This window comes from Triticum aestivum, chromosome 3B (genome assembly GCF_018294505.1).
Source record: "Triticum aestivum cultivar Chinese Spring chromosome 3B, IWGSC CS RefSeq v2.1, whole genome shotgun sequence".
Classification (NCBI taxonomy): Eukaryota; Viridiplantae; Streptophyta; class Magnoliopsida; order Poales; family Poaceae; genus Triticum; species Triticum aestivum.
In genome coordinates, this window is record NC_057801.1 from 62,364,340 (window position 1) to 62,387,867 (window position 23,528).

At 45.6% G+C, this 23,528-nt stretch overlaps 2 protein-coding genes across 2 annotated transcripts; one reads left to right on the forward strand and one right to left on the reverse strand.

Moving 5' to 3' along the window:
- The first annotated feature begins 2,084 nt into the window (after nt 1-2,084).
- On the forward strand, nt 2,085-5,134 carry LOC123064768 (putative disease resistance protein RGA4). Its single transcript, XM_044488165.1, has one exon. It carries the CDS (start codon nt 2,085-2,087, stop codon nt 5,118-5,120), a length of 3,036 nt encoding a protein of 1,011 aa, XP_044344100.1. The 3' UTR covers nt 5,121-5,134.
- A 7,743-nt stretch (nt 5,135-12,877) lies between these two features.
- Nucleotides 12,878-16,842, reverse strand: LOC123064769 (adenylyl-sulfate kinase 3). Its single transcript, XM_044488166.1, has 7 exons — nt 16,573-16,842; nt 14,027-14,167; nt 13,790-13,939; nt 13,578-13,696; nt 13,401-13,485; nt 13,287-13,333; nt 12,878-13,138 (listed from the first exon to the last, which is right to left on the reverse strand). The coding sequence occupies exons 1-7, from the start codon at nt 16,793-16,795 to the stop codon at nt 13,040-13,042; spliced, it is 864 nt and encodes a 287-aa protein (XP_044344101.1). The 5' UTR covers nt 16,796-16,842; the 3' UTR covers nt 12,878-13,039.
- Between the last annotated feature and the right edge of the window lie 6,686 nt (nt 16,843-23,528).

Genomic DNA, 23,528 nt, shown 5'->3' on the forward strand with positions numbered 1-23,528 from the left:
TATATCACTGAAATATATAGTTCAGCTCACACGGATTAAATTCGTGAATATAATTTATATTTATATTGGCCAAACTTAATCTATTCGTTATTGGCAGTGGCCAATGCTATTGGTCAGTTAAACGAGCAATGACAATAAGCAGCCAACGGGCAGCCGCTTGCTAATCTCTTTCAGAAGACTAGTCCAGCAGGCCGCCTTTCTGGACTGTGTGCTGCGTGGCCACAAAACGTAAGCAAAGGGCCGGCCATTTATACCTCTGTCCGGATTTATTGGTCCTCATTGTATTTCGTAACAAATTTTGACCATAGATTAAACTAACAAAATGTTTACGCATGTCACCAAACATTATATTTTTGAAAACTATGTTCAAATACGAATCCAATGAGATAATTTTTCTTGACATGCATTAACATTTTGTTAGTTAAATATTTAGTCAAAATTTGGCACAAACTATAAAGGGGACCTATAAACCAGGACGAAGATAGTACTGCTGTGTGTTAGCTAGCTACTCCCTCCGTTCTTAAATATAAGTCTTTTTAGACATTTCAAGTGAAATACAACATACGGATGTATGTAAACATATATTAAAGTGTATATTACTCATTTTGCTCCGTATGTAGTCACTTGGTGGAATCTATAGAAAGACTTATATTGGGGAACGAAGGGAGTAGTATGTTATTGCTATTGGCCCAGGCAAGCCTTCAGGAAATCTTAGAAATCTAAAGATTTTGTGCAACTACAAGCAGAGCAAGTTTCCGTCTTGATCGCTGTTGGTTGAAGGACCATCAGTGGCTTCTCAGTCTAGCTACCTTCTGTATTCAGGTATATATATTCAGTTCAGTTATGTGCACTTCCGGTACTCTTTCGTTCTGCTCGCTAGTTTCTCAATAATCTTGTACTCCCTCCGTTCCTAAATATAAGTCTTTGTAGAGATTTCATCACAAACCACATACAGATGTATCTAGATGCATTTTAGAGTATAGATTCACTCATTTTGCTCCGTATGTGGTTCATAATGAAATCTCTCCAAAGACTTATATTTAGGAACGGAGGGAGTATCATTTATTGCAGGTGTTGCGGCATGGTTTTCTCCTGGTGATTGGCTATAATCTTGTACTCCCTTCGTCCGGAAATACTTGTCCCTTTTTATCCATTTTGATGACAAGTATTTTCAGACGGAGGGAGTATTAATATCTACTCCCTCCGTTCGGAATTACTTGTCGCAGAAATGGATGTATCTAGACGTTTCTAGATACATCCATTTCTGCGACAAGTAATTCCGAACGGAGGGAGTATTTTGATAGGCTGGAAGACTGGGTGCAAGGTAAGACTTGCTGTCGTACCTGAGAGAGCTTGGGACCTTCATTTCATAAATCATAACTACAGCGAAATAAATTATGATGATTGTAGGCTAGCATGTAGGAAACCGATTAGAGTTACGATGGATTAGACAACCACAAATAATTAGCTGGTTGATTAATCTGTATCTAACTGTATGTTGTAACTCAATGCAACATTTTTCAGTAGTAGCTCGGTGTGGAGGCTGCCAACTCATGGCCCTTTAAATGACGAAATCAAACAGGCAACCGGAGAAAATTGGAAGGGAATAATGCCAAATGATTAAGAATTTAGTCCTCAATACAGTTTCTATGGAAGCTGTGCACATATCCTCACAGTCACAGCTGGCTCCTGTATAACACAAAACATTATCACACTGGCTTCTGGTACTAGTTTGTTTTGTTCACTAGTTGGTCAATAATCTTGTATCATCCATTGCAGGTGCAGCAGCATGCATGGTTTTCCCCTGGTAATTGACTGATAATTTTCTGTTATCTATTACGATTCTAGCTTGCACTCAGCTTTGCGAGATCTTTAAAACTATCGATGGGCTAGAAGACTGCAGGTTTATAAGGTAAAAACTTGCTACCGTACTTTACAGAGTTTGCGACTTTGGTTTAAAGAGACTGCAGCAGAATAAATTATTATCATACCTTGTGCATTCATTTTCAGCTTTCGGTTTCTGCCATTCTCAGGGAATATCCTAGTGTTTTTGGTGGACCTCTGGCGTTGAGTTTGTCTGATCCATGGCGGCCATACTTGAAACTTTGCTTAAATCAAGTGTCAATAAGTTGCAAGATGTCATCATGGATGAGGCTATACTAATCCTAGGGGTGGAAGAAGAGCTCACAAAACTGCTGCGGCGAGTGGAACTAATTCAGTGTTGTATATATGATGCTGAGGAAAGGAGAACAAAAGAGCAAGCAATAAACAATTGGCTTGGTCAACTGAGAGATGTTATATATGATGTTGATGAAATCTTGGATGTGGCTAGATGTAAAGGAAGCAAGCTACTTGCTGAACACCCTTCACCATCATCACGCAAATCAGTTGCATGTAAAGGCCTTTCAGTTTCCTCTTGTTTTTGCAACATAGTGCCACGCCGTGATGTTGCTGTTCGAATTAGAAGCCTGCACAAAAAGATTGAGAACATTGCAAATGACAAGATATTTTCGACTTTCAATAGTAGTACACGACCTACTCGAAATGGTCCAACATCCAAACTGATAAGAAGTTCCAATCTTGTTGAGCCCAACCTTGTGGGGAAGGAGATCATACATTCTAGCAGGAAGTTGGTGGACTTAGTGCTTGCACACAAGGAATACAAGTCTTACAAGCTCGGTATCGTTGGAACTGGAGGAGTTGGTAAGACAACACTAGCTCAAAAAATAAAAGGAAGCTTCAAGATACATGCATGGATTTCTGTTTCACAAGACTACAATGAAGTAACTCTTCTTAAGGAGGTTCTCCGGAATATTGGTGTGCATCATGAGCAAGGTGAAACCATAGCAGAGCTCCAGAGGAAGCTTGCAGAAACAATTGAAGGGAAGAGTCTCTTTCTGGTTCTAGATGATGTGTGGCATTTCAATGTATGGACGGATTTACTGAGACCTGCATTTCACGAAACAAGTGTCGGAATAATATTGGTAACCACACGAGATTATCAAATTACAAAGAGAATAGGTGTAGACCATACCCATCAAGTTGATCTCATGGCAGTAGAAGTGGGATGGGAGCTACTTTGGAAGAGCATGAACATCGAGGAAGAAAAGGAAATGCAGAATTTAAGAAAAACAGGGATTGAGATTGTTCATAAATGTGGCCGCCTTCCTCTTGCAATCAAGGTTACCGCTAGTGCTTTGTCAAGCAGAGAACTAACAGAAAATGAATGGAAAAGGTATTTGAGCAGATTTATTGGCTCTCAGAGCATCCTCTTGGATGAAACAGAAGAAGCTTTGTATCTAAGCTATGATGAGTTACCACATCGTTTGAAGCAGTGTTTCCTTTATTGTGCTTTGTATGTTGAAGATTCAGTCATTGAACGTGATGAAGTTACCTGGTTATGGATTGTTGAAGGCTTCATCGAGGAGCAGCATGGCCAACTACTAGAAGACATAGCAGCTGAGTACTACCACCAGCTAATACATCGAAATCTCCTCCAGCCAGATATTATGAGTTTTGACCAGGCTAAATGCAAAATGCATGACCTCTTAAGACAGCTTGCTTGTAATATATCAAGAGAAGAATGTTTTGTTGGAGATGTTGAATCATTAAGGGGTGAGAATATGTCAAAACTGCGACGTGTTACTGCTGTTATTAAGAAGGATATGTTGGTGTTACCTAGAGTGGATAAGGTGGATGTTAAGGTGAGGACTTTCCTAACTATTGAGGGTGCAACGAGAATTGAGGATACATTGTTCAAGAAATTCCTGCTTCTTCGTGTTTTGGTACTGAATTATTCACGTGTGCAAAGCATCCCAGACTATATAGGAAAATTGATACATCTACGCCTACTTAATCTAGATTATACTGGCATATCTTGCCTTCCGGAATCCATTGGCTCCCTGAAGAACCTTCAAGTACTGAGCTTGAGATGGTGTGATGATCTGCACAGTCTTCCTTTGTCAATGACCCTGTTGTGCAGTTTAAGATGTCTTAATCTTTTAGGCACAAAAATAAATCAGGTTCCCAAAGGGATAGGGAAACTGAAGTTCCTCACTTGTTTAGAAGATTATCCTGTTGGTGATCGAAGTGATAATGCTCTTGTACAAGATGGATGGAAGTTGGAAGAGTTGTGTTCTTTGTCGCGAATGAGATTTCTTGCTCTTGTTAAATTGGAAAGATCGGTTGACTGTAGTATAAATGCAGTGCTGACGGACAAAAAGCATCTAAAAACTCTAATACTAGAGTGGACTGAAAGTGGAGAGGGGTCATATTCTGAAGAAAATGTTAGCAATGTTGAGAAGGTCTTTGAGAAGCTAATACCTCCAAGCAACTTGGAAGACCTATGTATTTTACAATTCTTTGGTCAGCGGTATCCCACTTGGTTTGGTACCACCTATTTGTCTTCATTAATGTCCTTGATCCTCAAAGATGTACGATCATGTGTGCATCTTCCACCGGTCTGGCAGCTACCAAACTTGAAATATCTGAGAATTGAAGGAGCACATGCTGTTACCAAGGTTGGACCTAAATTTGTTGGCTGCAAGAAGGGTGATCCTGTATGTAATGGGTTTGTTGCTTTCCCTAAACTTGAATTGTTGATCTTCTTAGATATGCCCAACTGGGAGGTGTGGTCTTTTTTTGAGGAAGAAGCCGCTGCTCCTGATGTAAGGGGAGAGGATGAAGCTGTTGAGATTCAAAAGGAGGATGCCCAATCTGCAAGGTTGCAACTGCTGCCTTATTTGGTGAAGTTGCAACTCATAGGTTGCCCGCAGCTGAGGGCTCTGCCGCCCCAGCTTGAAGAGGACACCGTCAGCTTGAAGAAGATCCTTTTAATTGGAATAAACAACTTGAAGGCCGTGGAGGACTTTCCACAGCTTTCTGAGCTCCTTGCTATAAAGGATTGTGAAGGCCTGGAGAGGATCTGCAACCTCGCTCAAGTGTCAGAATTGCAAGTAGGTGGTTGTCCAAACTTAAGCCATGTAGAGGGGTTGGCCAATCTGCAGGAGCTGGGGCTGGGCGAGGATATGCAAGAGATTTCTTCCCACTGTGTGCCTGGGCTTCAAGAACAGCACCAACGAATTCATGGTGAAGACTTAGATGTCTACACAGTTGTCTAGTAGTTAGATGGCTCAAGGTATATATGAACACTGCATACTGGTTAGATTATTCTTTATTGTATATTTGTCCAGTTCTATGCCATTATTTATGCTTATGCAACAGAAATGCTTAGACCTTTTACATACTATTCCAAAGTGTTGAGTATATTGTGTACGTGTATATGTGTGTGTAGGGCCCACCTCCTGTTTTCCTTGTATAGTTGAGGTTGTGGCCCACCTCTGTACTTATATATACGTGCCTGGTGCACCGATCAATATATCGCGATTGCACAGCCATAGCTTGTCCTTCTACATGGTATCTATCGCAACAAGATCCTAACCCTAGCCGCCGCCGCCGCCGCCGCCGCCGCCGCCTCACGCCGCCGTCACCAGCCGCCGCCGCCGCCGCCCTCCCCTACGCCACCGCCGCCTTCACCCGCCCGCCCCGCCCGCCGCCGCCGCCGCCTCCTGTCCCGAGGCCGCCGCCGCCGCCGCACCGCTTCCGCTCCCTCCCTTCCCCGCGCCGCACCTCTCTCCCATCCCCACCCGCGCCGCCCACCCCCCCCTCCCAACCCGCGCCGCTCCCTCTCCCTCTCTGTAACTCGCGCCGCGCCCCCACCCGATCACCGCCGCCATCATGAGCTCCTCCTCCTCTACAGTCTCCAACGCGTTCGCCGGTCCCGACGTCACCCTCGTCCGCGACCTCAACATCCATGAGCGCGTCCCGGTCAAGCTTGACCACACCACCGCCTCCTACTCCGCGTGGAAGCGGTACTTTTCGCTCGTGTTCCGTGAGTACCTCCTTCACGGCCACGTGGACGGCACCGTGGACTCCGCGCTCATGATCCATGACGAGGAGTGGATGATCCTCGACGCCACCATCATTCGCTGGTTCTACCTCACCATCTCCAGCGACATCTTCCACACCGTGGTGAACGACGAGGAAGACGCCCATGCGGTCTGGACCAAGCTCAACGGCCTCTTCACCGACAATCGGCTGCAGCGCAAGGTCCTCCTCTATGGTGAGTTTTACGGGTGCCAGCAACTTGACTCGTCCATCGATGATTTTTGCATGCGTCTCAAGAAGCTCGCCGATGAGCTCCGTGATCTGGGGGAGAAGATCGGCGACGAGCTCCTCATCAGCACCCTCTCCGGCGGCCTCAACAAGGACTTCGGGAACGCCGCCTCCAACCTCACCCTCATCCCGGAGCCCACCTTTGGCAAGGTGGTCGCGTACCTCAAGCTGGAGGAACGCCGGATGCGGGCGGCCAGGACGCGCGCCACCCATACCGCCCTCGTTGCCGGCACACATGGGGGTTCGGCCCCACCACCGTCTCGCCCGACGCCGCCCCCGCAGGCGCGCCCGCCTTCCTGCCGGGTTTCCCGCCCACCCCACCCGCCCCCTTTCCGCCGCCCCAGCCGGCGGGCAATGGGGGAGGCCGTCGCGGCGGCCGCCGGGGTGTCCGCAAGCAGGGAGGCGGCGGCGGTGCTCAGGGAGGAGCGCCACGCCAGCAGCAGCCGGCTCCTCCGCCGGCGGCCCCGTGGTACGCCGGTCAGAACCCGTGGACCGGCGTCGTCCACGCCTATTCTATGCCGGTTCCACGGGCTCCTACTCCGGGTCTTCTCGGCACTCGGCCTCCGTCACACCAGGCGTATTACGCCGCGCCGCAGCCTTATGCGGCACCCTACGGGCAGCAGCCGCCGCCAGGCGGGCCGCCGCTGCTGCCCCTGACGTCTGCACCGTCTCTTCCGCCGGCGCCGTGGGACCCGGCTCTCCTGGCGGCTCTCCACACCGCCCCTTCCCCGTCCAGCTACACCGACGGCGGCGATTGGTACATGGACAGTGGCGCCACCGCTCATATGGCGGCGTACCCCGGTAACCTCCATACTGCCCACCCTGTCCACACCTCCAACCGCATCACCGTCGGTGACGGTTCTTCTCTTCCTATCACCCATATTGGACATACATATTTTCCGTCTAACTCCACCCCTATATCCATGTCTAATATTCTTGTTTCTACTGATCTTATCAAAAATCTCGTTTCCGTTCGTTCTCTTACATGTGAAAATCCGGTGACCGTTGAATTTGACGACTGTGGTTTTTCTGTTAAGGACGCTCGCATGCGGATGGTGCTCCACCGATGTGACAGCCCCGACGAGCTCTACCCGGTTCACTCCGCCGCCTCCACCACTTCCGCCGCCCCTGTCGCTCTCGCCACCGGAGTGGATCTCTGGCACGCTCGCTTGGGTCATCCTAATCATGCCACCCTTCGCCACATACTTCGGAGTTTTTCTTTCACGTGTAATAAGAACGAGGATCACTCGTGTCATGCATGCCGTCTTGGCAAACATGCTCGTCTTCCGTTTAGGGCTTCTTCCTTTGTTGCATCGTACCCGTTTGAGTTGATTCATAGTGATGTTTGGACATCTCCTGTTGCAAGTAATACGGGCTTTCTTTATTACCTTGTCATCCTTGATGATTTTTTGCATTATGTGTGGACCTTCCCGTTGCGCCGCAAGTCGGACGTTATCTCCACTCTTGTCGGCTTCTACTCTTATGTCCGCACGCAGTTTGGCCGGCCCATTCTTGCGTTGCAGATAGACAATGGGAAGGAATTTGACAACACCGCTGTCCGCGATCTTCTCGCCACACATGGCACGATTTTTCGTCTCACTTGCCCGTACACCTCGCAGCAGAACGGTCGTGCTGAGCGCATCCTTCGCACTCTTAATGACTGCGTTCGGACTCTTCTCTTTCATGCCAATGTGCCTCCGCGCTTTTGGCCTGACGCTCTAGCCACCGCTTCCCTCCTCATAAACATCCGTCCATGTCGTACTCGCGGGAACTTTACACCGCTCCGTCGCCTGCATCTTTCTCGGCTACCCACCTAACACTAAGGGCTACCGCTGCTACGATCCAGTCTCTCACCGTGTTTTCACCTCCCGACACGTTTACTTTGATGAGATGGTCTTCCCGTTTCAGCAGCAGGCACCCCTCGTCGTCTCGTCACCGCCGGCCACCGGCGGCCCATCGACGACCTCATCAGGTGGACGAGCACGCCTGGTTTGTGGACCGCCTTCGGGCTTTGGCGGTCCACGAGCCCTACTGCCGGCGCCCTCCACGGCCGGCCCTGCCGTTGCGGCCGGCGCCCCGCCTTCACCCGCCGCCCCCGACTCGGGCGCCGCGGGGTCGGGCGCCTCCTCCGCCGCCCCGACGCCGGCCGCCTCGCTGGCCGCCTCGCCGGCCTCGTCGCCAGCCGCCTCGCCGGCCCCGTCGCCGGCCGCCTCGCCGGCCCCGTCGCCGGCCGCCTCACCGGCTCTATCGCCGGCCGTGACGCCGGCCGCGACACCGGCTGTGACGCCGGCCTCCTCGCCGGCCACCTCGCCGGCACCGGTGGCCCCATCTGGTCCTGTCACCCGTGCTCGCGCCGGCATTCACTGCCCGAGCCTCCGCTACTCGCGTGATGAGTACGTCCTCGCCGCCTCTGCTGCGGAGCCGTCACCCATTCCTGCGTCCGCCCGCGCCGCCCTCCGTGATCCTCACTGGCTTGCGGCGATGCAGGAAGAGTTCGACGCTCACCAACGGAACCGCACCTGGACTCTGGTTCCCCGGCCTCCTCGCGCCAATGTCATCACCGGCAAGTGGGTCTTCCATCATAAGACCCGCTCAGACGGTTCACTTGAGCGCTACAAGGCTCGCTGGGTGGTCCGCGGTTTTCGCCAGCGCGCTGGAGTTGATTTCACGGAGACATTCGCCCCGGTTGTCAAACCGGGCACGATCCGCACTGTCCTCCAGCTCGCCGTTTCTCGCGGCTGGCCCGTTCACCAGATGGATGTCTCCAACGCCTTCCTCCACGGCCATCTTGAGGAGCAGGTGTTTTGTGAGCAACCCACCGGTTTTGTCGACGCCTCATTCCCCGGCCATGTGTGCCTGCTGTCGCGCTCTCTTTACGGGCTCAAGCAGGCACCCCGCGCCTGGTACCAGCGGATCACCGGGTTTCTTCAGACACTGGGCTTCAGCGTCACTCGCTCGGATGCCTCACTGTTTGTCTATCGCCACGGTGACACGACTGCATATTTGCTGCTTTACGTCGACGACATCATCCTGACAGCCTCCTCCGCAGCCGTTCTTCAGCAGATTACTCTCCGGCTGCGTGACGAGTTCGCTATCAAGGACCTGGGTGCTCTCCATTATTTCCTTGGCATTGAGGTCGTTCGGCGTCCGGACGGTTTCTTTCTTCATCAACAGAAGTATGCCCATGAGCTTCTTGAGCGCGCTGGCATGCTCAACTGCCATCCGGTTGCTACTCCTGTTGACACGAAGGCCAAGGTTTCTGCTCTTGCGGGTTCGCCTGCGTCGGATGCTCCGTTCTACCGGTCTATTGTCGGCGCCCTACAGTACTTGACTCTCACCAGACCGGATCTTCAGTATGCTGTCCAGCAGGTGTGTCTCCACATGCACGCCCCTCGTGACTCTCACTGGACTCTCGTGAAGCGGATCCTTCGCTACATCCGCGGCACGATGTCCCTTGGGCTGACACTCACGGCGTCCACTTCTCTGGAGATGGTGGCTTACTCCGATGCAGACTGGGCCGGCTGCCCCGACACTCGTCGGTCCACCTCTGGCTACTGCGTCTACCTCGGTCCTTCCCTCGTCTCGTGGTCGTCCAAGCGACAACCCACGGTTTCGCGCTCTAGCGCGGAGGCTGAGTACGGAGCTATGGCCAACGCTGTCGCCGAGTGCACCTGGCTTCGACAGTTACTTCAGGAGCTCCATCATGATGTCTCCCAGGCTACGGTTGTCTACTGCGACAATGTCTCTGCGGTGTACCTCTCCGCCAACCCCGTTCATCATCGCCGGACCAAACACATCGAGCTGGACATTCACTTTGTGCGCGAGCAGGTGGCTCTTGGACGCATGCGGGTTCTCCATGTGCCGACTGCTCAGCAGTTCGCTGATGTGATGACGAAGGGACTGCCGACTTCCACCTTTGAGGAGTTTCGTTCCGGTCTCTGCGTCACTGGCGCCGCTTCGACTGCGGGGGGGGGGGGGTTGAGTACATTGTGTACGTGTATATGTGTGTGTAGGGCCCACCTCCTGTTTTCCTTGTATAGTTGAGGTTGTGGCCCACCTCTATATTTATATATACGTGCCTGGTGCACCGATCAATATATCGCGATTGCACAGCCATAACTTGTCCTTCTACACAGAGTTAGTACATGTCCACTGGCAGCAGACTGCAAGCGTGCAAGATATTAACTGTCATAAAATTTTGCTTTTAAGTTGCATATGTATGTTCCTTCTCTAGCTAGCATGCATTGGAAACCTATGGTGTTGCTTACATTCTCAAAATTATCCTGGTAGAGTTATAACATTGAGATCACCATTAGCAGAGATATGAGTAGTAATAGTTTTTGAGGCATTTGATCTCTTATTCAGACGGATCATACCCCGGTTCTTTATGTGATGAAGTCCAAGACTACAAAATTGTAGCTACAAACTATACCCTAGATCTCAGCATCTACAAAACTGTACCAACCTGTTTGTGATTATGTTGTTGCTTTGCCCACAGAAACTGTGAACATGACGAAGTTCTTTATGTTCTTTATGTGATGGATGCCTCAGTCCTACATATGCGTTCAAGTGCTTGTCAACCGTAATAGATATACTTATTATTTTGGTCTGTTTTGATGGCAGCGTAGGACTGATGGTGTGGCTCGCTTCAAAGGACAAAGCACCAGACGTACTAAGTTGAAGAAGCCTGCACAAGTATCATGATGATGGATGTGTAACGAGCTGGTGAAGAATGAAATTATAGTGTTTCCTTTGGCGTTCCCTGTGAATACTGTATCGAATTTCGTTTTGTTTATTTCTGAATTTGGGCCAGAGGGCTTCGCTGTACTGAACCTCCTGCCTGTGTGATATTGTTTCACTTATTAATTCCCGAACTGTCTGCTGGAAGGCTTTGCTGTACTGAACAACGATTTCATTCTTTTAACTGATGGTTTCATTCTTTGAGTGGAAGTGATGGATTTTGTTTGATTTGTCTTTCTGAACTTGGGCCTGAGGCTTTGCCTGCGTGACCTATATGGCCAAACCCTGTGTTGTATTGTATCCAAAGTTTTAAATAGCGCGCTAAGCATCTTAGCGCCGGACCTCTTTCAAATGCTATAGCGTGCTATAGCGAAGCTATAGCGCGCTATTTAAAATGTTTGTTCATTTGTTTGGACCGAAATCTCTTAGCGCAAGACCTTTTGTAAACGCTATAGCGTGCTATAGTGGAGCTATAGCGGGCTATTTGAAACAGTGATTGTATCTCCAAACTACATTGTCAGAGAGATTGTTCTACTGGAAATCATGACCAAATAATATAATACATAGGTATTTATAAATATACTGGTGATTGCAGGAAGTGGTGGATGATGAGGATGCCAAAGTGACATCCTCATTCAGAGGTGAAAGTCAGCATATTCTGTAGCTCTTTCAGAGGTGAAAGCACATGCATGTTGCCTTCGAAATTGCTATCTCTGAAGCATACGCACATTGCACTAACAACTAGGAGGAGGTTCAGACATCATAGCTGTTAGTGACCGGTCCATTCGGCCCTGCGTATAGGGACGATTTGGGGTGCCAGGATGTCGATGCTCTCAAGTGGGGTGTAGTGGAGGTGGTTGGATCGACGAGTGAAGAGAGAACACAAAAAATTGGAGGAAGACGAGCGACAAGCGAGATCAACTAAAACATAAATTTCTTGTTAGTTAATCGCAAAGGCACTCCCTTGGAACTAACATGCATCATGACTATAATACATTTTATTTGTATTATCACTATATATTCAAGATAATACTCCCTCCATTCCGCAATATAGGGTGTATAGTTTTTGGCACGGAAATTAAAGAACGCACGTGGAGGAAAAATTTCACAAGTTTTGGGCGATATTACACCTGACTAATTGGCATGAGAACATAGAGGAGATTGCCTAATATAAGGAAATGTAATCAAATCCCTGAAAAAATTATCCAAACGAGTGGTGCAATGCAATACACCTTATATTTCGGGTTTTTTCTCAAAAATCTATACACCTTATATCAAGGAACGGAGGGAGTATTAATTTAGCAAATTGCAGAGATTTTTTTGGCTATTTTTTTGTTATGATCTGGTGGAATGGTAAAGAATTAGTTTCTGGTTTGTACACTGAGTATTCCCTATTACACATATTAAGACCTTCAACCTGAAGGATTCATGCTAATTGCATATTTTGCTTGTGCATGATGGGTATGAGTTGAGGAAGACGTTTTTATTTACTTGCTCAAATATTGTGTCAATGAAGATAAATACAACATTTCTGATATTGTGCGAGAATTTCTTAAGCGCATTACATAGATCTTAATTTGTAACCGATTTTTAGTTAGATCATCGTTTTATATGTATGCATAGCCAAATTGACTTTTTGTTATCAATTCACATTGTGAAGTTGATTTAAATTATTACTCGATTGTGCCCATGCTATCTTTCTTTATATATGAAATTTAACATGAACATGCATTATGTTTACGTGATTCCAGCAAAATATTTCAAAAGCCCGTGGCAACGCACGGGCATTGTACTAGTATTAAATTGCTAATGGCTAATGTAGCGGTGTGCTAATCAGGCTGGGTACATTTCCAGGGAGGCTTTAAGAAAGAAATAGTTTTTCCTGTGTGTGTCTAGAACTTCACAAAATGCAGGTCGGTACCCCTTCCCCTCCCACCGATCAATGCACACAGCCACACATGAGTCATTCTTGTTGCCTCAATTTATTATAATAATGTACAGATTCGATCTATATGTCAATATATTCCCATACTATCACCACTCTTTCTAGACATAAACACTACCTCATATTTCACATTCCTTGGCGATCCATTTTCAGAATGTTTTTTGTCCATAGCAAACGTCCCTAATCCTGTAAGAACTCATTTGCTTCGAGATATGACACAACTTGATCAGCCATCGATTTAGGCGTGGCGCAGTCACCAGCTTTACACTGTATCACTATCTGCAAGGAGCAGTTAAAGGGCTCACTCAGCGAAATGAATACCCATCATTATTGAACTAGCTAGGAACCTCTTACAGAGCAGCTGGTAATAATACAACTATGTTGCTTTTGATAACATTTGGGTGTTCAAATATTTGCGCTTGCTAACCTCGCAGTCAGAAGGTGGTTCATAAGGATCATCAATTCCGGTAAACCCTGCGGATGATTTACAAAGTAAGATTTGCAAAACATAGTAAAAATGGTGGTCAGTTGGTTCTTTTACCTTTGATTTTTCCTGCACGGGCAAGCTTGTACAAGCCTTTTGGATCTCTAGCTTCAGAAACTTCAAGTGGGACATTCAGAAACACCTACAGAAAATACACTTTTCTATGCCGGTTACCTTGATAATAAGATCGACCAGATATGGTTTGAAGGAATTCTACAGTGTGTGAAAATATACCTCGATGAATGTAGAATTGTGCAGTAATTTACGGCAAGCGCTGCGTTCACTTCTGTAGGGTGATATCAAGCTAGCAATGCAGATCAGACCAGCATCTGCAAACAGCTTTGCTACTTCTCCTGAAAAGTTGGACATGAACACACTTAGAAATGGTATAACTACAAGGCAAAAAACGACCACAATACTGGGATTTCTGAACGGACAAAACATACCTACTCTGCGTATATTTTCAGCACGGTCCTTTGCTTCGAAACAGAGGTCTCGGTTTAACCCATGCCTTAGATTGTCACCGTCTAGAATGTAGGTCAGATGACCTCTGGAGTGCAGCTCGCGACTTAGCGCGCATGCTAGTGTGCTTTTCCCTGAAGTATATGTTGAGATCTTACAAATATAATAGAGGCTCCACAGTTTAGTGTATGACTATGATGGTTTGATCAGCTCGTGAATACCTGAACCACTTAACCCTGTTATCCACACAACACAACCCTTCTGATTTAGCAGTTTCTGCCTCTCAAACTGACCTATTGGACAGTCATGCCAAAGAATGTTTGTCGATTTCCCAACAGTTGAGGTCACAAGCTTGTCAATACCTGGTAATTCAGGCTTGTAAGGTGAGGATCTTGAAAGGATAAATCTTGTATTGTATAATGCTGGCAAAGATAATCACATTTGGCGTATAGTGTTCTAGGATTGTGATTGCTCATAACTGAAGATCTACGAAAGGTGCTTATTCATGCACTCTGCTATGATTGGTTCCATAAAGAGACATGATAAAACTGAAAATGTTTGGTTGCATGGACATGTCATTGAGGTGAGCATCCATTGCAGGGTCCTAGTTCCAGACAGTATCAGCAAACTATGATTTTGTCAGCACCAACCAGTCCACACAGAACCATGTGCTGTCTTAATAGTATATCAAGTTTTTCATTTTCTTCTTGAAGTTCTCTATGTTAGTACATGAAACTATGGTTTTGTCAGCATCAACCGTTCCTCGCAGCACCATGTGCTGTTTTAAAAAAAACTTGAGACATGTTCGAAAAATGACAGGGTTTTTTTGTCTTAGTTTTATACCAGCGAGCAGCATTTTTGAACTGCACTAAAATTCCAAATAAACCCCTGTCACTTAAATTAACTTTTTGGCTCCCTTTTTGCAAGCCCCACGGAGAAACTGTTACACTATGTATAGTCAAACAGAGGATTACTGACAAGCCAAACTCAGCTGCTATTCTGTCATACTCACCCAAATCGTTCTCATCCGTACATGGAGGTTGTTGCTCATAATAAAATCAATTGAATCAGAGACCAAGTTGGTGGGGTTGGTTTTGAGGATTGGAAATCCACAAATATGTTAATGCACCATGTGTTGCACATGGTAAGAAATATATCTGAAAAATCAGCTAGGGACTCATAAAATGGATTGAATTATTTTCCTTTTCCTTGAACAGAAAAGGATTGAATGATAATTCCTCTGTTTCTTTTTACTCTTCATGTAGGCTTTGTCAGCAGGTCAAATTTCACAAAGTTTAACCAAGATTATAGAAAAATGTCATTAGATGCATCATGTAATTTGTGAAATTTGACCAAGATTATAGGAAAATGTCATTAGATGTTGCTATATTTTAATATAAACTTTGTCGAACTTAACGAACTTTGACTTAAAGCAAATCTTATATGCAGAGTAAAAAGAAACAAAGGGAGTAGTTATAAGCATCGAATTTCCACGTTACTTCTTCATTGCCAGTTAGTATGTCCAAGCAATTATTTGGAAGCACTCATTTATGATTCAAGCAGTGGCGGAGCTACGACTGGGCAAAACCAGGCCATGGCCCGCCCAACTCAACTAAAGTTTAGTGAAGACTGGTGCTTAATTTAGACCATAAAAGCAAAACTTTAGATGTATAGTGTAATATTTATCTTAGCTGGCCCGCCCAAACATGTGGATGTAGCTCCGCCACTGGATTCAAGTAATAAAAAATCAGATAGAAAAATAAATTTCAGTGCCCGTGATCCATGCACTAGTTTTATAATAATGGAAGTATGCGTGGGATATTTTTACTTTGGGAATAGAAATGATTTTAGTTACTTGTACCGGAAGTTTTAACTTTTCAATGGTTCGTATGACGGCGGTCTTGTGTCGTACCATCCTTGGGGGCGTCATTTTTGGAGATGTGCATAGGCTCGAGGGATCAATGGACAGCTTATGTGGTGGAGCGGCGTTCCCTGTGATGCATTAACGAAGTGGCGTCTCCGCGGCGTGGCGCTACAGGGTCTCGGCGACAGCTGCGTGACGATGGACGCGTGTAGGAAGGTGACGTTGTCGGGGGTTGTAGTGGCATGAACTACAGGCCCGGCAAGGTCGATGCATTAGTACCTGCTCTGAAGATGGATCGATGAAAGACGGTGGCGATAGCCTCTGCAGCGTGCACATGCAGTGTCCGCTGAGAGTGCGCCGGACCGGTGTGTCACCAGACTCGGCAATTCGGCTTGGTTGGAGCCTCCGGCTTTAGATGTTGGGCTTTGATGTGATGTCTGGGTATGCGGCCCCGACAATTTGCATCCTTCATCAACTGGCTAGGAGTAGCGGCAGTTGTTGATGATGGCTTTAGACTTATTGATGCATTACTTTATAAGGTCTTGATGAATAATTAATAAAATGGGCATGCCTCACCCCGGGGACATCCTCCTTTAAAAAAACTAGTTCATATGATTTTTAACTTTTACTTTATGTTATGAGAAGAAGAACAGAGGAAGAAGGCTCACATCATTTTTCTAATTCCATTTGTTTTTCTAATTTCTATCCAAAACCATATGTACTTCTCTAGGCAATAGCCACTATATAGAAAAGATGGCATTTTGGTTATACAACACAAAACAATACTAGAAGGTTTCTCCCGGCGTTGTCAAAAGGAGATGTATTGACAAATGACAATAGGTTTAAATGGTAGTATTAACTGCAACGAGAAGGAAGAAGACTCGCAATCAATTACTAAGTCACCTGCCATGGCTGATCCATTGACGGGCTGCTTCCCGCCGGCCACAGCCACCACCGGCACGGCTTCTGACCCCGTCATCCTCTCCCCTGCGTCCGTCGCCACGAGCCTGCCACCGGCTCCTCCCCTCCGCGGACCTCCGGCGACGCCGATGGACCACAGCCTCGCCGCTGGCGCGCCATGGCGGCCAGTGCCGGAGCACGGCCGAGGAACAACCTTCGCTAGCATGGTGCGTTCCGCGTGGTAATAAGTGACAGATACATGCTATACACGGGCATGAGAGATGATTTGACAACGCCGGAAACGGAAACGGAAACGTCTATATATATAGCAGATTCTTGCGTCAGTGAGTAAATCTATATCAATACCAATATAAAAAGACTCAAAAGGGTATATCTAATTAATCTCGACCATCAAATCATGTTAATCCAACGACCTAGACTGCTTTAATGTCGAGCGCTCAACACGTTAGCGTGCAGTTTATTTCATGCCAAATATAATGCTAATCACATAATAACACGCAAATAATATCCTATTTAATATCCGCATGCACTTAATATACTTCTAAATTAACGTGCATTGCACGTACACATTGACTAGTAGCATAAAACTACCACATTTCGGGTTAGCATCACGTATGACTATCATTTTTTTCATATACCTACCAAAATTTGGTTTTTGTATTAAAAAAATATTGAGGATCGTTTTGATTAAATCTGACCCGGATTATGATAGTTGTGGCCTACTCGCCAAGGCTGCATAAAAAGTTGACTCTCTTATGTTAGATGTTTATGACCCGTGGGGCTCACTTATCCTTTTTTTTACACAAAAGGAAAAAAGAGAGAAACCCACCCTCATCGTTGCTGTCTGATTTCCTGATCGAGAACATTTGGAAGGAACCTAACCGTCCAATTTTTCAACGGGGTCATTCTTACATGCATTGAGATGGCGGCTCTTGCTTTCAAAGACATATTAACCTCAATTATCCCCCTCGACTCTTCCTAAGACTCATTTAGCTCTCTCTTAATTTTTGCCAAAGCTTCGCCACTGCTTGCAAAACATCGCACCTCTGCACATGAACCCTCTATTCATCTAAATGAAAAGGCATTGCTCTTGCCGATTCCTTGATTTTCTTATTATTATTCTATGACCGAACACGATAACTCAATTTTACATGCGCAGTTTTGTGTGTGCCCTATGATATATGTAAGCTTACAATCGAGAAATTGGTATGCTAGTTTTGCTTGTGTATATAAATTAAGTGTGCATTTTTTTCTACATTGCAAAAAACAAGGTGATTCTCAAGAAAAAGTGTACGAGATTTGGGAAGCCGGAAGCCTTATATACCAGGAAAACGCCATTAAAATGGACAAGAATTATTCCCCATGGAGGTGTTCCTGCCCAAAGTTAACTAATAGACCAGATTCAACGAACCTGAGTTCAAGTTGTATGCAGCTAGCTTATGTGTCAGTAAGTAATAGCGTGTGAGTTCATCATTTTCCTCTACTTTGTAGGTTTTGTGAGCTCCCAGTCAGCACCACATAATCACATAGTACATATCAAATGCCTGCCAGATGCTGCTCAACTCAAGAGCCACAATGGTTGGACACCTCAATCACAATTAGATAAAGCTTAGGGCACCAAATAAAGTAGATGATATCTTGTTAGTTGTTGTGAAAGCTACATATATGCACACCGCAGTCAATGATTAGCGAAATCGAGGATTTTTTCAATAACGCTAGTATTACTGCTTAACTACATCAGTTCTAGCAAGAAACCAAGAGCATATGGTGCAACTTTGGCAACCTAATTGGGGCATACAAAATGGCGACTCACGGTCCACTAATGTAGTGCTACAAACTCTTGTCATGGGCAAGTTGCACTTTCTGGCTATTGGCCCAGGTCCCTTGTGTTAGGAATAATCCTTTAGGATCAACATAATAGGATCTTAAACTCAAGACTAAAACACCTTTTATGTAGAAAATTAGGGGCTAACCTTGACTGGCAGGAATCATTAGTGGATAGCCCATGGCTGCACCTTGGGGTCTCCGGCAGTTAAAATATGGTTGAGGAACAAGGGCGGCACGTAGATGGTGTGGACATGTAGCAGGAGCGCCGGCGGCATAGCCTTGCGGCGGCAGGCAGTGGAAACAGCCTTCTGAGCCCTCCTAACGGCCTACAAACACTTGTGAGGGCATGTACAATGCATAGCCCCAGGATGATGTCTCGCAAACCATGTAGGATCGGATATTAGGTAAAGTAGGTTCGGATAGGGAAATGGAATCCTCTGCAGGAGGCGGGTGCTTGGAGAGATAAAATATAGTTTGGTATCAAAAGCTGGAAAGGTTTGAGTGAAAAGTAGAGATGCATGTGTATTAGAGTCTTTATTTTCTATTTCTTAATGAGGCCCACTAGTGATGGCTTACATTGAGGAGAAAAAAAATGCAAATGGCTCAAACTATTTTTTATCATGAAGCATCTGTATCCATATGTTATTATTATATTTATGTCCTTATGACCAAGTCGCACTTTCTGTCCCTTTGTACATCGCTTGTACACGATTGCTTTCCGCTGAGAGCACACACAGTCGCTGAACCGGCAGAGTATTTTCCAGCAGTACGCAGACTATATGGCACGTAGTACAGGGACTTGATTTCGCCGAGATTCAAGTGCTTGATCGATTTCTCTTCAGGCTGGCTGGCACGTGAAGCTAAGCTTGTACAGTACTAGTAGCTACTACACGCACGTACACCATATACGCGACCCGGAGTCGCTCCCGTTAATCCCTTAATTATTGCCTGTTAATCCCTTTATTATTGCTTTTTCCTAGTCTGGTACAAAATGGAGGGTCTTCGTTCTTCTAATTTAGCCGGTGGATTTCGTTTTGGCATGATTTTATTCTTGGAAATGCAAGTGATGGATTTCGTATTATTTTGTTTCTGAACATGGGCCTAAGGTTTTGCCTGTGTGACTTGTATTGCCAAACCTGTGTGGATAAACTGACCATGAAGATCTAGATAAATTGAAGACAAGAATTTTGACGGAGGTAATAATATATAGGCGTGCCTAGAACTCATCTAGCTGAGTTATATTATAGTTTCATTCACTTGATGTAAGCTGATGTCATGTGTTAGTTGTTCAGTCTGTTTATTGTTGCCCCTGGCCCGTTTACTGTTATAGTGGGCGTCCACATGGAAGATCAACTAATTGAGGAGCACCCGTTTCGAAGCCTCCCCAAGGGTCATTTGGGGTGGGCTGAGAGCGCACCACTCGGCCGCTGCCGCGTGTCGCGCTCTGGGCACTCCGTCCGTATTCTGTTTTTATTTTATTTTCCCTCACGTATTTTTTGCTTTTTAGATGATTTTTCCTGGGCTTTTTTGGCTTTTTGGTTTTTCATCTATCTTTCTTAGCTTTTTGACAGAAAAAATTGCATGAATAAACGCGTATTCTTTTTTATTTTTGCTTCCGCGAGAAGTACGGCCGCGCCTCACGAAAACGAAAAAATGCGGGTTTTTTTTTCCTTCCGCACGAGATACGGTTTTTCTTTCGTGAGAGGCACCGATTTGCTTCCATGAGAAGTTAGTTGTGCCTCTTGGAAACGGAAAAAAATGTGTTTTTTTTTACCTTGCGTGAGAGGCACGGGCGTGCCTCTCAAAAGGGAAAATATATGGTTTCTTTATTATTATTTTGTTTCAGTGAGGGGCTGCTACTTCATGCCTCTCGAAAACGGCTTTCAGAAAGGAAAAAATACGTGCTTTGAGTGTGGTTTTTTCGTCTGATTTTTTTGTCTGGTTTTTCCATGAAAATAAAAATTCGTCAAAACCTATCAACATGGGGATCTGGTTTTGAAGATCTTGACGCGAGGAATCCGGCGAAAATGTTTTGAGATTTGAACGTACGATTTAAGAGATAAGACATTTTGAATTAACGGATTTACGAAAAAAGAAAAAACTCCAGGTTCATGTGCCACTTGTCGCGATGTTGGGAGGGTGATCTTTCGAAAGAGTACTTCTCAATTAAAGATTTCATGTATGAGATTGTCAAATTGTAATAATTCCCGCACAGCCTGTTTGGGATTTTGAGCCTGTTCACAAGTCGTTGGTGTTAAAAATAGCTGGACCATTGGCAGGCGCGACGCCAGCCACTACAGATGATGGACGTTGGTGTTTACTAAACTAGACAGTACCCCACGCGTTTCTGCGGAACATTTGCTCCAAACTACCTATTGAATAGATGTGCATAAATAGATAAAAATAGACGATTAGTAGTAAACAATTGTGTGCACAGTTCATCATATTTAGTTTTGCATCTAAATTCCTAACATACTTATTGTTGGGGAACGTAGTAATTTCAAAAAAAATCCTACGCACACGCAAGATTATGGTGATGTATAGCAACGAGAGGGGAGAGTGTGTCCACGTACCCTCGTAGACCGAAAGCGGAAGCGTTAGAACAACGCGGTTGATGTAGTCGTACGTCTTCACGGCCCGACCGATCAAGCACCGAAACTACGACACCTCCGAGTTCTAGCACACGTTCAGCTCGATGACGTCCCTCGAACTCCGATCCAGCCGAGTGTCGAGGGAGAGTTTCGTTAGCACGACGACGTGGTGACGATCTTGATGTTCTACCGTCGCAGGGCTTCGTCTAAGCACCGCTACAATATTATCGAGGAGGACTATGGTGGAGGGGGGCACCGCACACGGCTAAGAGATCAAGAGATCAATTGTTGTTCCTCCAAGGGGTGCCCCCCTCCCCGTATATAAAGGAGTGGAGGAGGGGGAGGGCCGGCCCTCTCTATGGAGCGCCCTAGGAGGAGTCCTACTCCCACCGGGAGTAGGATCCCCCCCTTCCAAGTAGTAGGAGTAGGAGTCAAGGAAAGGGGAGAGAGAAGAGAAGGAAGGAGGGGGCGCAACCCCTCCCCCTAGTCCAATTCGGACTAGGTCTTGGGGGGGCGGGGCGCCCAACCTCTCCTATCTCTTTCCCTTAAAGCCCAATAAGGCCCATATACTCCCCGACGAATTCCCGTAACTCTCCGGTACTCCGAAAAATACCTGAATCACTCGGAACCTTTCCGATGTCCGAATATAGTCGTCAAATATATCGATCTTTACGTCTCGGCCATTTAGAGACTCCTCGTCATGTCCCCGATCTCATCCGGGACTCCGAACTCCTTCGGTACATCAAAACACATAAACTCATAATATAAATGTCATCAAAACCTTAAGCGTGCGGACCCTACGGGTTCGAGAACTATGTAGACATGACCGAGACACGTCTCCGGTCAATAACCAATAACGGAACCTGGATGCTCATATTGGCTCCCACATATTGTACGAAGATCTTTATCAGTCAAACCGCATAACAACATACGTTGTTCCCTTTGTCATCGGTATGTTACTTGCCCGAGATTCGATCGTCGGTATCCCAATACCTAGTTCAATCTCGTTACCGGCAAGTCTCTTTACTCGTTACGTAATGCATCATTCCGTAACTAACTCATTAGCTACATTGCTTGCAAGGCTTATAGTGATGTGCATTACCGAGAGGGACCAGAGATACCTCTCCGACAATCGGAGTGACAAAACCTAATCTTGAAATACGCCAACTCAACATGTACCTTTGGAGACACCTGTAGAGCTCCTTTATAATCACCCAATTACGTTGTGACATTTGGTAACACACAAAGTGTTCCTCCGGTAAACGGGAGTTGCATAATCTCATAGTTGTAGGAACATGTATAAGTCATGAAGAAAGCAATAGCAACATACTAAACGATAAAGTGCTAAGCTAACGGAATGGGTCATGTCAATCACATCATTCTACTAATGATGTGATCTCGTTAATCAAATGAAAACTCATGTCTATGGTTAGGAAACATAACCATCTTTGATTAATGAGCTAGTCTAGTAGAGGCATACTAGTGACAATATGTTTGTCTATGTATTCACACATGTATCATGTTTCCGGTTAATACAATTCTAGCATGAATAATAAACATTTATCATGATATAAGGAAATAAATAATAACTTTATTATTGCCTCTAGGGAATATTTCCTCCAGTCTCCCACTTGCACCAGAGTCAATAATCTAGTTCACATCACCATGTGATTTAACACTAATGTTCACATCTGCATGTGATTAACACCCATAGTTCACATCGTCATGTGACCAACACCCAAAAGGTTTACTAGAGTCAATATCTAGTTCACATTGCTATGTGATTAACACCCAAAGAGTACTAAGGTGTGATCATGTTTTGCTCGTGAGAGAAGCTTAGTCAACGGGTCTATCACATTCAGAGCCGTATGTATTTTGCAAATACTCTATGTCTACAATGCTCTGCACGGAGCTACTCTAGCTAATTGCTCCCACTTTCAATATGTATCCAGATTGAGACTTAGAGTCATCTGGATTGGTGTGAAAGCTTGCACGGATGTAACTCTTTACGACGGGCTCTTTTATCACCTCCATAATCGAGAAATATTTCCTTAGTCCTCACTAAGGATATTCTTGACCAATGTCCAGTGATCTACTCCTAGATCACTATTGTACTCCCTTGCCAAATTCAGTGCAAGGTATACAATAGGTCTGATACATAGCATAGCATACTTTATAGAACCTATGACTGAGGCATAGGGAATGACTTTCATTCTCTTTTCTATTTTCTGCCATGGTCGGGATTTGAGTCTTACTCAATTTCACACCTTTGCAACACAGGCAAGAACTCTTTCTTTGACTGTTCCATTTTGAACTATTTCAAAATCTTGACAAGGTATGTACTTATTGAAAAACTTATCAAGCGTCTTGATCTATCTTATAGATCTTGATGCTCAATGTGTAAGCAGCTTTACCGAGGTCTTTCTTAGAAAAACTCTTATTCAAGTATCCTTTCATGCTATTCAGAATTTCTATATCATTTCCAATCAACAATATGTCATCTACATATAGTTTTAGAAA